Raw genomic sequence first — 16,538 nt, forward strand, 5'->3', positions numbered from 1 at the left:
TACTCGTCAGCTGGGTGTACCTGCATCTCAGAGTTGATGTTCACACTGGAATTCTTTGTTTATAATTCTTGTGAATTAAGGCAATATCGAGGCAATACGCACAGTATGCACATATGCTAATAAGAGACTGATCAATTGCAGTTCTGAACATCTATAGCAAGATTCAAGTAAACAATACCAAGTGAATTTATCAGAGTACTTATTTTGCAAATACAAGGCAGATTTTCTTTTATTTCACCAAGTTACCACTAATTTGTGATTGAGTTATTTTACATGAGTTTATTTCAAATCATATTTTCCTTATTGTCAGTTTTCGTTTTATTCCAACTAACTTCTAATATCAATAGTCCATTAAAATGCTTTTGTTCCATTTCATGTATGACTCCACAGTTGTATGAAATTATAAATTATGTTCCTTAATCATTATTAAGACTAATTCAATCTAGTTAGTATTGAACTGATTCAATAAATTTATAAATAAAAAAGTATTTGAGTTCAGAGAATCAATTTGATTAAGCACATAGCGTTTGAGAGTCCTTCCATTCGGTCGAACTCTAGAGCGGCGTAAAGATTTCCAATATAATTTCGGATACAAGTTGGTTCCAATGCACTGTTTTATAAAATCAACATTTTCCTTCGCTTCGCTGAGCCTTGCACTATACTTCAGATACTCGTTGAGAACATTTAGCGCAAATGTTTGCTCAGAACATTTCAATATAGCGAAAATTCCCATTTTGACATTTGACAAATAGAAGGAACGAATCGAGCGAAGAAATTTCTTTTCAATTAGTTTTCAATCCAACTGCTCCTGTGGAGCCAGTTATATAGGGCGTACAATTCGGCAAGTTCGTCAACGAATAACAGAACACCATCCGTCGTGGTTGAGCAAAGGACAAATAAAAGTGATTAAGAGTTCTGTTCTCACTCACTTGGTAAACACAGGTCATAAAGTTGAACTAAATTAAACTTTTAAGGTTATTTACCATATTCCATCAAATTGGCTGCATGGTTTACGAGTTCGTCTTTTGCACATAACTGAAGCCATCGCAATCCATGTTCACAAACCGAACCTTTGTATCCAAAAGAAGTTTGTACAACCACTCTCGCTACCCTAGCCATCGATATAGCGGAGTCTGTATTTTTTTGTTGTATTTAACTTATTCTTTACATTCGTCTCTTGACTCTTACAATAACTACTATATTACTGACCATTCATCAAAATATTTTGTTGGTTCTTTCTTCTCCTTTTACATATTATGCAACGTAGCAACAGCTTAATTTTCGAATAATTACTTTGATTAGTGTAGAGCCATGATGAAAAACTAATTGAAAAGAAATTTCTTCGCTCGATTCGTCCCTTTTTTAATTGTTGAATGTCAAAATGGGAATTTTCACAATAAAAAAGTAATTTAACTATAGTGAATGTTTAGTCGAAGAACTGAATGAAATAATGAATTGACTAGAAATAAACGCTCATTATCAGTTGAACATGAATGTAAGTTTGTTTTTTATAATTTAAAATCAATTTTTCGCAGAAAATAAAATTCAATATACATGACTTTAATTTATGTTTTTATTCGTTGATTTTATGCGGTTTGAAAATTTCATCGAGATGAACATGTTTCTCGACAACTATTCTAAATATGAAAGAATTGTAATATATCAGTGATTCATATTTTTAATTGATAATTACTTTATTCACAATTGATTGATCACTGGGTGGTGATCAATGTTGTGCGTGTCAAGTGCTTCTTAGTGCTGATCGAATGCTATCGATCAAGTTGCAATGTGGCCACTAGTCTAGATGGCTCGACACTGCGTGCACTATGTTGAGATAAGATGGTGGTTGGAGGTGGTCAACAGGAAATCCAGTGACACGGAATCGAATCCGTCAGGGAGCACCAGTTCCCTCAAGATTACAGGTACACTTTGCTGACAAGTGCCAAGTAGCACGAAACCCGGGTCCAGGGTTTCTTGTTGACCACCATCTTATAATTACTTTATTCATTTCACTTCATCTTATATTTTAAAACTGTAATTAGTTGAGAAACTATAACTTTCATATACAGATAAATATCAATCAATCAAAACGTAGAACTTCATACGGACGTACATCAGTTCGAGTTTCCATACCACATTAGCACAGAGATGTAGTTGTCCATTCAAATTCCATAGTGGTAAAGGTAGTAAGAGTATAAGCAGTAATCCGAAAGATTAGGGTTTGAAGATGTTATTCAAGGAGTATAGTACAGTGAAATAGATTTGGAAAGAGAAAAAAGAAATGAAAATGAAGAATTCAGAAAATTAGAATTTGGGAGAACACAAAGAGTGGACGCACCACCATCATTGCAAACGGTTTTGAGCCATGTCATTCAAAGTCCCTAACCATCGATTGTTATCATCTCGCGGATCCCAACCAGGTGGTCTACACCTACCAACATGGCTCAGTTCACTTGTCAGTGACTTCATGGATTTGTGCCAAGTCTTGGTCTGGCCGCCCCTAGCTTTCTTCCAACCTACTCCTACACCATAAAACATTGCATGTCGGGGCAGTCAGTGGTTGGGCATACGTGACATATGTCCCAGCCATCTCAACTGATGAAGTTTCACTACTTCTTCAATCGATTTGCCATCCTTGCCTAGTACCCGTTTCCTAACAACTGCATTACTTACTCGGTGGTTCCAGGATATAATAGATAAATATAATAATAATTGGTAAATCCATGATCTTCAAAAAGGAGATTCATGACGATTTGAGCAATTTAAAGAAAAATGTTTTCATCACTAACTGACTCAAGCTGAAGAATTATCAAAACTTTTCCAGTGCGCATTCATAAATAAATCAAGTTTACAAACTAGACCCTTTAAAATTGGCAATACATTTTTATAATCGAGTTAAAATCTACCGAATCACATTTTCAATATATAGCGTAACTATCACTCATGTCTTTTTAACTTCCCACATTATCCATGTTAACCTGATTAGAACTGAGAATTCTTTTAGAATCTAACCACTAATGAACACATAATTATTTTTAATTCATATCACGTACTGACTTTGGACGACCACTGAAAACCAAGAAGTACTAGGCAGCAGGGACCTAGTGATTCTTGATTTCCAGTGGTTATATAACTAAGGTCAGAACGCAACGTGAACTTTAAAATTCAAAAAACCCGAAAAACCCTCTATGCTGATAATTATCATATGCTTATCAGTGAATATTTTCAGAAGATAATTACAAGAGTTCCAATGAAAAACTGAGAAACCAAGGTTCAACAGTTCCTGGTCGCTTAATACCACAAATTGATTGGACATACAAATCACTGGATTACTATTTATCACTTAAATTTAATTCGCTAGATGGAATACTATTAAAATACTCTGAAGTATAAAAACACCGGCGGGACTATAATTTATGAACAAACCAATTAGACTTAGGATTTTGGCGCGAAACTGATTCATCTATTTGGCTAAACTACGGCACTCGACGGTAAAGAACCCCACAGTCGCAAAATCAGGAAACAGAATAAAGCTGGAGAAGTGTTTGTTGGTGTTATTTCCCGATAAGAATTATGAATGGTAACTCTTGAGAACCACTTATGGACCAATATGATACATATATTTTTAACGTATAATTGTTAACTAACTAGACTATTCTGCTCGTGTCCCTCTTATTATATGCTTTATTTTGACCTATGAACTATTATTGTACGATTTACCCAGTCCATTAATTATTGTTCCCCACATTCACAGCCGCTTTTGGCTGAATCTTGTACAGATATTATTTTCTATTTTATGGTACGATGTGGTCTGTTTGATTGGTATATAAACGCAGTATGTTTGAAATATAATGATTCGTACCGCAGAGGCTAAAATTGGTGTTCTGTACTTAGGTAGCTGGGCTAGGCAGAAAGCAGGACCGACAAGTACTCTAGCCTGCTAGCACGGGTTTTATGCGTAATTAGTCTGATTGATAAATCACTGCTCTCTCATTGGCGGTATTACCACGTCATACATTAACAGGGCATCCAGGTGGTTATAACAGTTGGGTAAGAATCAAAATGTAGAGAAGATCATGGGTATTTATAGACCTTAGCGTTTGTTATAACATCACTACAATTCAGCCAATCCGCGAAGAGGCATGTTATGCCACTGTCCAATATTAGTATGCCACGTTGATATTCTAGAAAGCTCCATCATGCTCTGATCGGATGGAAACTCTTCGGCTCATTTACGGCCTCTGGAGGCTCCGTCGTATTTCTCTGAAGCTATCCCAACATAGCTAATGTCAGTTCGTGATGAAAACCGTAACTCTAGGTACTAACCCTGACCATCAACTGTAAATTATAATCTTAATTCCTCATACTGGTTTGTAACACTCATTTAGCCTCAGTAAGTAGGTGGACATTCCTAAGGTCACACTAGCGTTGCTCAAAGGTCGTCCATAAATTGTAGTCTCACCAAAATACTTAACTTCGTCCCTTATTCAAAGCTAATTTTATCGTTGAAATCTTGAACCTATCAACATTAGACCGTCGAAAACCTGGAAGCAATTGATGGCCGTTCATCATATTAATGGAACTCAACAATCTCCACAACCCTGTACTTACTATAATTTTATCATGTTTAATTGGGAAACAAAGGATTAATGTTCGGAAATCTGCTCATACAATGCAGAAAAATGACATAGTTTATCATGATTTCATATCGAGTTAGTTTTTCATGAGGTTATTGTTACATTTTTGGTTTTACGATTGACTGGTAGAAAATAAGAGAAATCACTCACCTGTGCCGAAAAATACTTAACCACTATTTTTTGTTACCCTAATAGAAATCCAGAAAAGATTTTATCAATAAACAAACAAAACTACATATGGTCGTCCTGTAAGTCATTGACTGGAGGAAACCAATGGAAAACCCTAGACTTAGGTTTAATGCCATTTGGTACCAATAAGCAAGGTGTACCGGTAATCTTAAGGGAATTGGCGCTCCCTAGAGTATCCAATCTCGTGTCATTCACATCCACATTCAGAGACGTCGCCTGAGAAGTTACCGTATAGGTAAGTGGTGACCCTGAAGGTCCCCTGTTGAACCTGTTAATCCGACCCAGGGGCTAGTCTGCACTTCCTGAGGGCTTAACTACCTCAACATCCAAGAGAAAAAACTAAGATGTGTAGGAAGCTATATTCCAAAACCACTGAATATACACTTATATATATATATATATATATATATATATATATATATATATATATATAAACTAGTTTTTATTTACAAGTGAATACCAATACAACTTAACAATGTGAATAACCATAAATTTAACTAAAAAATTTGTATCTATGCAAGTCACTTATTCAGAATGGTTTCTACTAGTATTTTGTTTCGAATTGAAAATTTGGTGTATAGGCAAACCCATTGATGATAATAAATTAGCAGCAGGACCGGTAGGTTGCAAGTGGATATGATTCGATTGATCTTCCATAGAAACAGCCAAATTACGAGCGACATATTGATCTAATTCAGAATCAGATGTTTCTACAATGCTGTTTGATGATGAAGATGATTCTTCTGACTCAAAAGAATAATCAGATTCTTGGTCAACAATATCTTGACAAATATTTATATCCTCTGGTTCGGCAAGTGGAATATTTCCACGTGGTTTCTATGAAAAGGTGAAAAGAAGGAAACTTTAAAAGACAAATTGAAAACGTCAAGGGCGGGAATGTGTGTAGATTTATTGAAAAAAGTAAGTTTAATTTCCTTTGCAATTATTAAATAAGATAACTCAACTCATTGGGAAAGGACCATTCAATGTCTATTTACAACCATCACATATTACCGCGCAGTATATACAAGTGACAATACCTAAAAGTGAATTTTCTTTTTCTAAAAATTTATTACATCTAATGAATCGTATAGGTGAACCGAGACAAACAATCGAATGAAGCAATTCACAAAAGCCCGCAAAAAAATCTATTCGTATTGCGAATGTTCAAACGGTATTTCAAAAACGATATAACAGATGCAGTATTAGGTGTTAATGGGATATATACAAAATATTACACTACAACAAAAAGGTATGTCGTGAACAACTGATACCAGTCAGTACTTCTAAAGTAAAGTGCAATAATAATAATAATAATAATCGGTTGGTTCCTTAAATAGCAATTATTAAACATCAACAGACGAAACTCATTGTTTCATTAAGTAATAAATGAAATTCATACAAACCCCCGAATTTGAAAGCTTTACTAAACGAATATTTGACTGGACGGCAGTCTTGGAAAAGAATTTCGAACAGCTCAAATCAGTTATCGTTAAGTGCTGAGCTACCGGTGCATTAACACAAGATACATTAAAAAGTTAATCTTTTCAAAAAAATATGAATCTAAAATAAATAATCTTTTAGAAAATAAAGATTTAGTGTGTCTTTTTCCAGAAAAAGACATTGGAATCGTCGTCAAGGGTTGTAAAGACTATATTGACAAATTATTCTTTATAGTGGTAAAGGTGACAAAGTGCTCTAAAGAAACGAATAAACTGAACAGAACTTGGTAAAAATCTTGTAACGATAACAGATTAATCAATAATCAATAACGACTTATTTGAATATCTAAGACCATGAAGTCCTGCTATCTCACAGCTGTATGCAATTCTGGAATTACATAATGAAAATGTCCCCTTCGCCCTGTAATGGATATGAACGACTCCCTACATCCTCTAATTCCCAAATGTCCAATAGAAATTCAGACTCGGTTGCTTTCATTAATTCAATTGTCAGCATTAATATTATCTGGGGCGAGGAGAATGATATGGTTTAGTTATTACTGCTCTCTTCACAGATATGCCTCTAATAGAGACAATTTGTTTCATATCTGAATATAATGAAAAAATAACTACAATATCAGCATTTCGAAATACTACCTAGAGAAAATACTTCTACGTTAAATTTTTACTGTGGAATTCAAATGAGTTCTACAGATGAATAGCTTCTCTCTTCCTGGACTGTTTTATGGCTTTAAGGATTCAACAACTGTTAACCTTATAGAATACAACTATGTGTAAAAAATAAATATTAATAACTTTGCATAATTTTGGTAAATAACATTGTCGTGAAGAAAACATTGTTCACTGAACTGTATTTTGTTTAATAAAACTCATTTAAAAATTTCTATTTGTAGTTCATTCGCTTTACATGAAAATTAAAATTTGATAATAAAAATATGTATAAATAGACAATGGATGCTTTATCATGAAATGCACAATTACTAACAAAATTTAGGAGTATATCTGATTGTAAGTATTTGTGGTTTTATTTACAAGGTTAGGTCAATTATAACAGTCAAGTAGAGAGTTGTGGAGATTGTTAAGATTTGTATTATGAATGGATCAATGTTAGGCCACCACTGAAAATCTGGAAGCAATGGACTGTCGTTTCGTCCTAGTATGGGACTCCTTAGCAGTGCACACTCACGATCCCGCACGCGGGACTCGAACCAGGCATCTTCGGTCTCATTTGATAAATGACCGTCCAGTACTTCTAGGTTTCTAATGGCAGTCTAACATCGATCCATTCATGGCGTTGCCACCGGCTGTCAATAATCCTTCGGAGACAACGATGATCAAACACAGAGAGTCGAATAACATCCTCAACTCACAGAGGCCAGGTTTTACAAGTATGGAGCAGAACTGCTCTCACTGACGCGATGTAGATCCGACCCTCTACAGCCGGATTTACATCACGAAGGCGTCCAAGATGGCCCAGATTGGAATTAGCAGTTTTGGCTTTCACCATACGTGAATTGATCTCATCACCCACGCCACCATCAGCACTTACGAATTTATCCAGATACGCGAACATCTCGACTATTTCTATCTGCCCACTACCCAAAGTGAGTACAGGATAAGGGGCCTGCCGGTCTTGTAAAAGAATTTCGCACTTCGAAGGTGCAAAGCACATGCCATACCTACGGACACTAACTGAAAACTGATTAAGTGCGGATTGCATGGTTCGGGTATCATCGGACAGTAAGGCAATATCATCCACATACTTAAGGTCGAGAAGTCTTTCTCCAGGCAACAGATCCACACCACCATTGCCTACATAGTCTGATCGATTTCGTGAGAGCGGCAGACTAGTTGAACTTCACCTCAAAAAACTCTGCCTATCGTATAAGACGTCAGTAGATGATATTGATTGACATCTCGTCAGTTTCACATATTGTGTCACTCACACCAGACCTCTTTCTGCTAATGACTCAAATGAGTTGAAAGAGATTCCGGTAGTTATCAGAAGCAGCTACTGCTCCAAACTCGTTGACACGCTTCGACCACCAGGCCTTTCCGGATAGGTAACAGATATCGATGTTGAGACTTTCTAAAGACATGTCCAACCCTATCTGTTGTCCGATCTGCATAAATCTGCAAACGTTGGAGGAGGCCAGTTTGAATTGTGTACGTGCTTTCAGAAAGACTAGTTTAGTTTTGTCGCCGATGGCGGCATTCAACTTTCGGCCAGTCAGTGACTTGAGATCGTTTAGATAGGACAGGGTTTCCACCATAGGCAAGCTGCTGTATAAGTTGAAAAATAAAATACACACAATGAAAATAAAAGGGAGTAGATAAGTGACGTAGCATTAAAAAAACAAAAATGAATGTTATCAAACGATTGTGAACGTGATTTATGTGAATGCGAATTGAAGCGAGAATAATTTTTCCAATTGTATTCATCATTCAATTTGTGTGAAAGCTGGGATACTCCTCGAGCGCACAATCCGAAGCAGGTGGTTTTCTTAGGGGGCCACAAACCGAGCCTTTGAGCTGAAGGTTTAATCCACAAGGCAGTGGAGGGACTTTAGGAGATGCAGTCCTATGGTGGCTGGTGAACAACAATAGGTTTATACGCCAAATTTTCCTTCAGGATTCTGGAGCCCATGTGCACCATTGGTTTGGAATCAGGGTTTTCCAACTCCTCCAGGTGGATACTCCGTACTCACCAAAATCAGTTGGCACATTTGCCTTCTCCAGTCTGCTTATCCGCTTCGTTTTTCTAATGGTCTGTCTGGATTATTGAATGTATGAAATATACGTATCCAAAATTCATCCTCGCATTTGACTTATTTTATTCCGTTATTCTCTAACGCGAAGTAAGTCGATAATTATATACGAGGTAGACAGTGTGTATGCTTCGTTGGTATCATCACACGATCAAGTCGGAGTCAGATCAACAGGAGACTAAAACGTACAGATAATACAATCTTGCTAATTTAATCAACGTTTATGTATACATCATTTAATGAAGATAAAGACTCGGTAATTTTTTTCTTAAGCAGTTAGTTAGTGACTAAAGTCCACTGCTCTACTTTCACTCTTGAAAACACGTTTCGACAAATTGTATTCGGACAAACGTTTTATCACACGTAAAAACTTAACAAATGAAATAGGTGAATAACATACATACACACGAACGAAAAAAAAAAGTTCTCTTACTTTTGCATTAAATAACAATTTAGCTTTGTATTTAGACGATTTACCGTGAATTGATGATTTATGCATAGTTGGAATGAAACGACCAACATTAACTGGTTCATTTTTTAATTCGTCTTCTAATTGTGATAGATATTTTTTCATAGAAAATGATTTCTTAACTTTAGATGAAGTATAAATTGAATCATGGGGTTTTTCATTATCTGATGACAGACACGAAGAATGTGATTGGTTGCTAGTTGTAGATATTGTTCGATGACAATGAATTATAGATTTCTGGAACATTAATAATAGTGATAATAATAATAGTAGTAAGAAGAAGAAGAAGAGTAACAGTAATGGTAATAATAACAATATGAAATTGGTGACACATGACGGTACATAAACAAATAAAAAACAGTATGTAGAAACAAAGTGTTATTATAACCTGTTTGATAGTAACTTGTTTAGTTTAAGGGGAAAAATATGTTAACTTATTTTGAGTGATATAATCATTCGACATAATCTAACTGTTGAATATTCGGCTAAAAACTATAGTTTGTTTCAGGGGTGATACAATCCGGTTGCTCAAGCTGAGGTGTAGATGAGAAGAAGTTCCAAGAAATAACCTATTTATGTTGAAGTCCAATTGATTCAACCACGAAATTATTATTCTATTATTTTCGGTATCACTCTATTCAGCATTGATATTCACACTTAAACAATTGGAACGCTGAAACATACACATGCAGACTAGAGATTAATATAATGAATTAACGAGATTAAATTTTATTTTAAATTTAACCCAGTAACCAATTATAAGAATATGTAGCCAGTCAAGTTGTTTTATATGAGGATTAATGATACTATCCGGCCACATGAACGAAAGTAGATGCGGTGCGGTTCAAACTTGTAGTTTAGTAGTTCAAAGTCCAGTGCTCTAACTATCAAGCTATCGTTCGGTGGCATGATGACAAGTTGGAAATTCAGAGAAAAGATGAAAACGCGATCGCATTTCGGTCATGACCATTGGCTGAATGTTATATCACCACCTACCTTCATCTAGGAAGTTTTAAGTTACGCACAATGGCATCATATGTTGGTCCGAACATTCCGGTACTAACCTAAACATTAGATAGGTAATCATTGACTCGGCTTATATTGACAGCATCTTATTTAATTCACTTGTACAATATCGTAGAGGTTATTTTATTTCAGTTGCTATAAGTCATCAATGGAAAATTGAAATACAATATTACGAATTATTAGTTTGCTTGACGAAAATTCATATTCGTTTCCCTATGTATTTAACACAATTATTATAATCAGTAAACCATCTAGGAAAAAGATTAATCAATAAAGTTTAGAATTAAGTGGCTTTACAAAGGATAACCGAGTAACAATTGCTATTAAAAGTGTTCAGAAATAAGTGTTTAAGCATTAAGTAATACTACTTATTTTGTATACGTAAAGATGAATTAGGGATTCAAATACATAGGCAACCATAAGACTACCCTCCCTCCAGGAAAAGAGAAATAAATAGTAGAATACGTATTTTAAGTATACAAATGTGATGGATTACACGAATAAAGCACATATATACACTGACAAAACTAGCAACATGGTGAGACAATCAGGTACTTAAAGTTAGTGTGAAATATCACTAAGCATATGACCAAATCAATTTTTAGGAGAAAACCACCTCAGACAACCAAACTTCACCAAAATCATCCAGCTGAGCTAAAAATCTTCACCATCTCAAGTTTTATCTATCTACATTTAAATGCAAAATATTCATGGTTATGAAACGTGGTTTCTTAAAGTAGATGATATTCGAAAGTTATTTGTTTTTCCTGATAAATTTCTTGTGAGTATTGTTCGCATATGACAGACTAACTGAAAGAGAAAGGACGAGATTAGACATATGGCACAAGCCAAAGATAGCAGATCGGTTGACACGACTGCGAATCTGCATCAAATGAGGTGTTTAGGATATGAGTTTCATGTCCCCAACCACTGACTACTTCATTGTCCAATCCTGGCTAACACAGTAGTATAAGCTTGGAAGAAAGCTAAATCAAGGCTAAATCAAGATAAGGCATTCCTTATGAATTCCCTGACTACTGGTTTGAATCGTTGGCAGATGTAAGCTATTTAATTAGTAGTAACGAGATAATCGTTATGGTTGAGGATTCTTAGGAGGTACAGTTTAAATGTAGATGAATTTACCCTTTACTAATATTGAAACATATTTGTGAACTTATGAGTTCAGAGAAAAAAGTGTAAATATGTTTTTACAGGTTATTTAAATACGAAAAGCCTTTAGGGTAGTTTGCTAAATGTCATTAGACTCAGAAATAAAAACCCCTTTCAAATAAAACTTCAGGCCAAAAATCGATTTATATTATCTAAGATATGGGACAAAAGGAAATATAAATGATTTACTTTTCGGGACGACTTACAGATTTAACTTCTTTACTCTGGTGTTTTGACCTATCCATGACGTTCTCACTATCAGTCGAACTGAAAGATGTACAGTCTTTGAAATAGGTTGAATATTCAGAATGAGGGCCATAAAGGTGAATTAAATCATCTTCATCACTATCACTTGTGAGAACATCACATGTTTTCTGTTGTGATGAATTAATCAAGGATAAACTCTGTGCTTTACATGACTTGATATTTTGCGCCTTTGCGAGTTTCATTGAACCCTTATTATTATTTGACAAAATTTTATCTAAACCAAGTGATTAAAAAACAAATCGGTAAAATATACAGTCAGTTAGTCAGCTACAACGTAGGACCAGGCACGTATATGCATCGGTCTAAGTTGCCAAGTTCCAAAATGTACGTATTTAAACGAATAAATATTCTAACTATCTAAAGTGCAACAAGAGAGTAAAAATATGCAACCTTATGATAGCAAAGTAGTTATAGTGTTGTATATCTTGTCTATTATGAACATAATGGAAAGCCTTTAAATGGCCTGCTTTAGTCATAGGTGGAGTGTGGTATACCCTTAAAGTTTTCGCATATGACTGTGTTTATATCCACAGTCAAGGTATTCCTACTTGTTGCCGTCAAGTAGACGGGGTGCTGTTTACGAAACTGAGAGCATGGAAAACAAAATTCTGGTGGTTAAACTAGATAATTCGAAACGGCGGGTTTACATAGAGGTGTTGGAAGCCGTAATGCCAAATCAATGGTGCACATGATTTCGAGGATACTGAGAGAACGAACGGCGTATGAACATATTTCAGGGACAGCATCTCCTGACACTATCCCGCATTGTATATTGGACCTCTATATCAAAAGCTTTGGAAGTGATTTCATAAGAAAATAATCTGCTTCAGTTTGGACATTCGGTAGTATTTCAGACGACACAACATTTTTGGTGCCCAGTTGTGACAGATTTCAAACGCACACTGTCGATAACATATTATAATCACGAGGAAATGGGCAGAGTAAGAAAACATGAACTTTCGAATCACAGCTCGTCAACATAACAATCTCCCACAGTTCTGTACACTTTTCATCAGGTACATGATGCCTTAAAAGCCAGTCACGAATATAAACAAAATAGACAGCTAGCTTCGGGAAATTTGTGTGTCATAACTATACTACTTATGAGTAACTATAATCTAGTCGTCTGTTATATTTTATGGATAAACAAACAGTCGATAATGAGATAGTGGAGATTTGTAGCTCAAATGGATGATTTTTATAGAGTTTTGTTCTCTGAGCTGGATGGTTTGCTCGTGAAGCTTTCATCGTTCAGAAGAACGATGAGCTATGAGCCATATATGAAGAAATCCGAACATTTCACTTCTACCTGAAGTTTGTGATGATGTCGTTCAGAAGAACGGTGAAAGCTCCACGACCAAACCATCCAGCTCAGAGAACAAAACTCCATCAAAACCGTCGATAAGCTGTTTTCTCATTGATTGATACATATTCGCCTGCTGGGTCACATTCAACTAGTCATTTTTGTGCCTGTATACGTTAAAATTCAAACGTTATTATTGAGTTCACCAACTTGAATGTGAATAACTATAATTTGTTGTAAAACCACTTATTAATTACATATTTTCATATGTAAATATTATGAGAAGTTAAGGCAGTCAATCTCGGGTGCGTTGTTTCATTAAATCTACATAGTATCACAATCCAGTTGGAAACAAGTTATTACTCGACGATAAGTTTAATGTGGGAATCATCGGTTATAATTCACTTTTGGAAAACAATGTTATCAATTTGAAACGGGATAGACATTCGGGATTAATAGGAAACTATAAAAAGAGACGCACGTTAAAGTATAGCATGTACAAAGTCATGTATACTGATTGTCACAGACACTGAAAGTTAGTCACATAAGGATAAATAAGAAGTCCAAGAAAAATTTGCCAGTTGTTAATCCTTACCATATAGGAAAGATAATTATTAAAAATAGATTAATAGATTAAACATTAGGGCAACCTGTTTCGAACAGCTTTGTTGTTTAACAAATGATAAATTATACACGAAATTCGTTAACATACTAGGGTATCTTTAAGGTGATGAGTTAGAAAAAAAAGGGAATTGTGAAGCTAAAATTAGGATATACACAACATTTACACTAACCATTAGTTTCAAGTAACGACCTCATAATATCGCCCATATTCATAGATTCACGAGTCTTACCGACAATAGAATGAGAATTTTCAGAGTAACCATTTTCAACATCCTCTTGAATAACATTTTCATCATCTGTAGTGATCTCTTCGCTGCTTGAAGCATGTACAATATTGGAGATATCTTTTGATTCAGATTTCCGCTTGGTTCCATGACTAAAAATGATAATGTAGTGAATAATAATATTACCTTGTCTATGAACCCGGAAAACCTAATACAAAACATATACACATATACATAAAATCCAGAATATTTTATGGCGAACTGTCATCTGATTTTACAACCTCAAGTGGTGTCCGACAAGGCTTTGCACTACCCCCATTTTGTTTAACTTCATTATAGACCTTTTGCTGCAAATAGCACTCTCCCTAGACTGAATTTTCAGGAATTGATCTTCTACCAGGGAGTCCACTAATCGACTTAGAATACGCAGATGACATAGTCCTGTTTGGTATAGACGCTGACAAAATGCAAAGTCTTCTGTTGGAACTCAGTAATAATGCCAGGATGTTTGGGATGCGTTTCTTCCCATCTAAATGTAAATTGTTAATCCAGGACTGATCTGCGTCAACACCTGAACTAAGGATAGGGAGCGAAGTAGTTGAACGCGTCGACAACTTCACTTATCTTGGAAGTCTGATCAGTCCTAATGGGTTGGTGTCTGACGAAATCTCAGCATGGATTCAAAAAGCTCGTTTGGCTTTTGCCAACTTACATCACCTATGGCGAAGACGAGATATCCGTCTATCAATTAAGGGACGAGTATACTACGCAGCAGTTCGTTCTGTTCTACTTTACGGCTGTGAAACATGGCCATTAAGAGTAGAAGATACTCGTAGGTTACTAGTATTTGACCACAGATGTCTTAGAAATATTGCTCGCATCTGCTGGGATCATCGGGTAAGTATTAGTGAGATTAGACACAAGGTATTAGGAAATGATGGTAAATCAGTTGATGAAGTCATGAATCTTCATCGACTGAGATGGTTAGGCCACGTGTTACGTATGCCTAAACACCGATTACAACGACGCGCTATGCTGACTAGTGTAGGGGATGGTTGGAAGAGAGTTAGGGGCAGCCAAACCAAAACGTGGCATCAGTGCTTGAAGTCACTAACTTCTAGTCTGAGTCATGTTGGTAGATACAGACTACTTGGTTGGGGTCCACGTGACTATCGTAACTAATGGTTGAAGACTCTGGGTGACATGGCTCAGAATCGATCACAATGGCGTAGGTGTATACACTCTTTATCTTCCCTTAAACCTTGGGATTAAAATTGCTTCATAACTTTCTTCCTTACTATACTATATCCTTATATACAACCTATCTTTTATATACTACCACCATTAATTGAACTACTTCTATGAATTCGGTGTTGATCTTGTCGTGCTAACGAGGTATGGCAACTTGGACCGATGCATAAATGTGCCTGGTCCTACGTTGTAGCTGATTGACTAACTGAAAAACTATGAAAATTAAACATTTTCATTTACCTTAACGTTTTTTTATATCGACCATAAGTTTATTTGGGAAAGAGATGGAGCTTCCTAAAGACTATCATCTCAAAAAAGACCTGTTTTTGGCTCTTGTGTCAAAACATAACACAGTCTTGAATATAGATATTTCAAACTTTTATACATCACTTATTATATGTACATTTGCAGCAAGTATGATTATCGTAGTAAAATTTAGTGAAACACAATGACATGTTGATAAGATTATGACTAGACTAACTAATCAGATCCCTAACATATATTCCTGTAGTAACATAGAATAGTTATAAAGAAAACTGCATTGTTTAACTTACCTTTTACTATCTAATAAATGGCAACAGGTCAATAACGGAGAGAGTATTAAAATTGGAATTTCTAAAACTAGTTTACCAACTGTTATCTTTTTTTGTATAATTATTGAATAATTGGATTATTGTATTTCTGTGTTCCCTTTATTGGGAGCTTCCATCGAACTTACTGATTATTGCTATTCATTTTATTATCCCTTAATTAATGCTGATAAATTATGTACCGTTTGCTCCGTTCTGTGTCACATACAGGTTGATTGTATGTAAAATATGATTTCTTACCTGAGGTGCGATGGACTTAGACAAATTATGTGTGGTTAAGATATAATGATTTAGTGCCTCAAACATAGATAAGTAGAAGCTTGGCTGTTGTGTTCTCTTATCGGACTAGAAACTGGGAATACGTCCTGGACTAATAGGATTCATGGCCAACTCAGCCTCAACTCAAGGTTAACCATGCAAGTCTAGGGTTATCACTGGTCGCGTTACGCAGTTGATCTATATTGGGGAATATTTCAAGATTATTATTAGTGAATCTTTATGATTCAACTGGGGACATCTCCATAATTAGTGAAAACAAACAAAAAGAATGACAGTTT

At 35.5% G+C, this 16,538-nt stretch overlaps 1 protein-coding gene across 1 annotated transcript in view; it reads right to left on the bottom strand.

Annotated features, from left to right (window-relative positions):
* Nucleotides 1-5,351: 5,351 nt before the first annotated feature.
* The window catches only part of Smp_163180 (hypothetical protein), a gene marked incomplete at its 3' end in the record, with an annotated part of 28,574 nt that continues 17,387 nt past the window's right edge, over nucleotides 5,352-16,538 (bottom strand). Inside the window, exons 11-14 of the mRNA XM_018790159.1 lie at nucleotides 14,087-14,292; nucleotides 11,929-12,203; nucleotides 9,491-9,763; nucleotides 5,352-5,663 (exon numbers count right to left, since the gene is read on the bottom strand). Coding sequence (XP_018655530.1) covers nucleotides 5,352-5,663; nucleotides 9,491-9,763; nucleotides 11,929-12,203; nucleotides 14,087-14,292 — 1,066 coding nt within the window. The remainder of the gene's footprint in view (nucleotides 5,664-9,490; nucleotides 9,764-11,928; nucleotides 12,204-14,086; nucleotides 14,293-16,538) is intronic.

The sequence above is a fragment of the Schistosoma mansoni genome, chromosome W, assembly GCF_000237925.1.
Source record: "Schistosoma mansoni strain Puerto Rico chromosome W, complete genome".
In the NCBI taxonomy this organism is placed as follows: domain Eukaryota; kingdom Metazoa; phylum Platyhelminthes; class Trematoda; order Strigeidida; family Schistosomatidae; genus Schistosoma; species Schistosoma mansoni.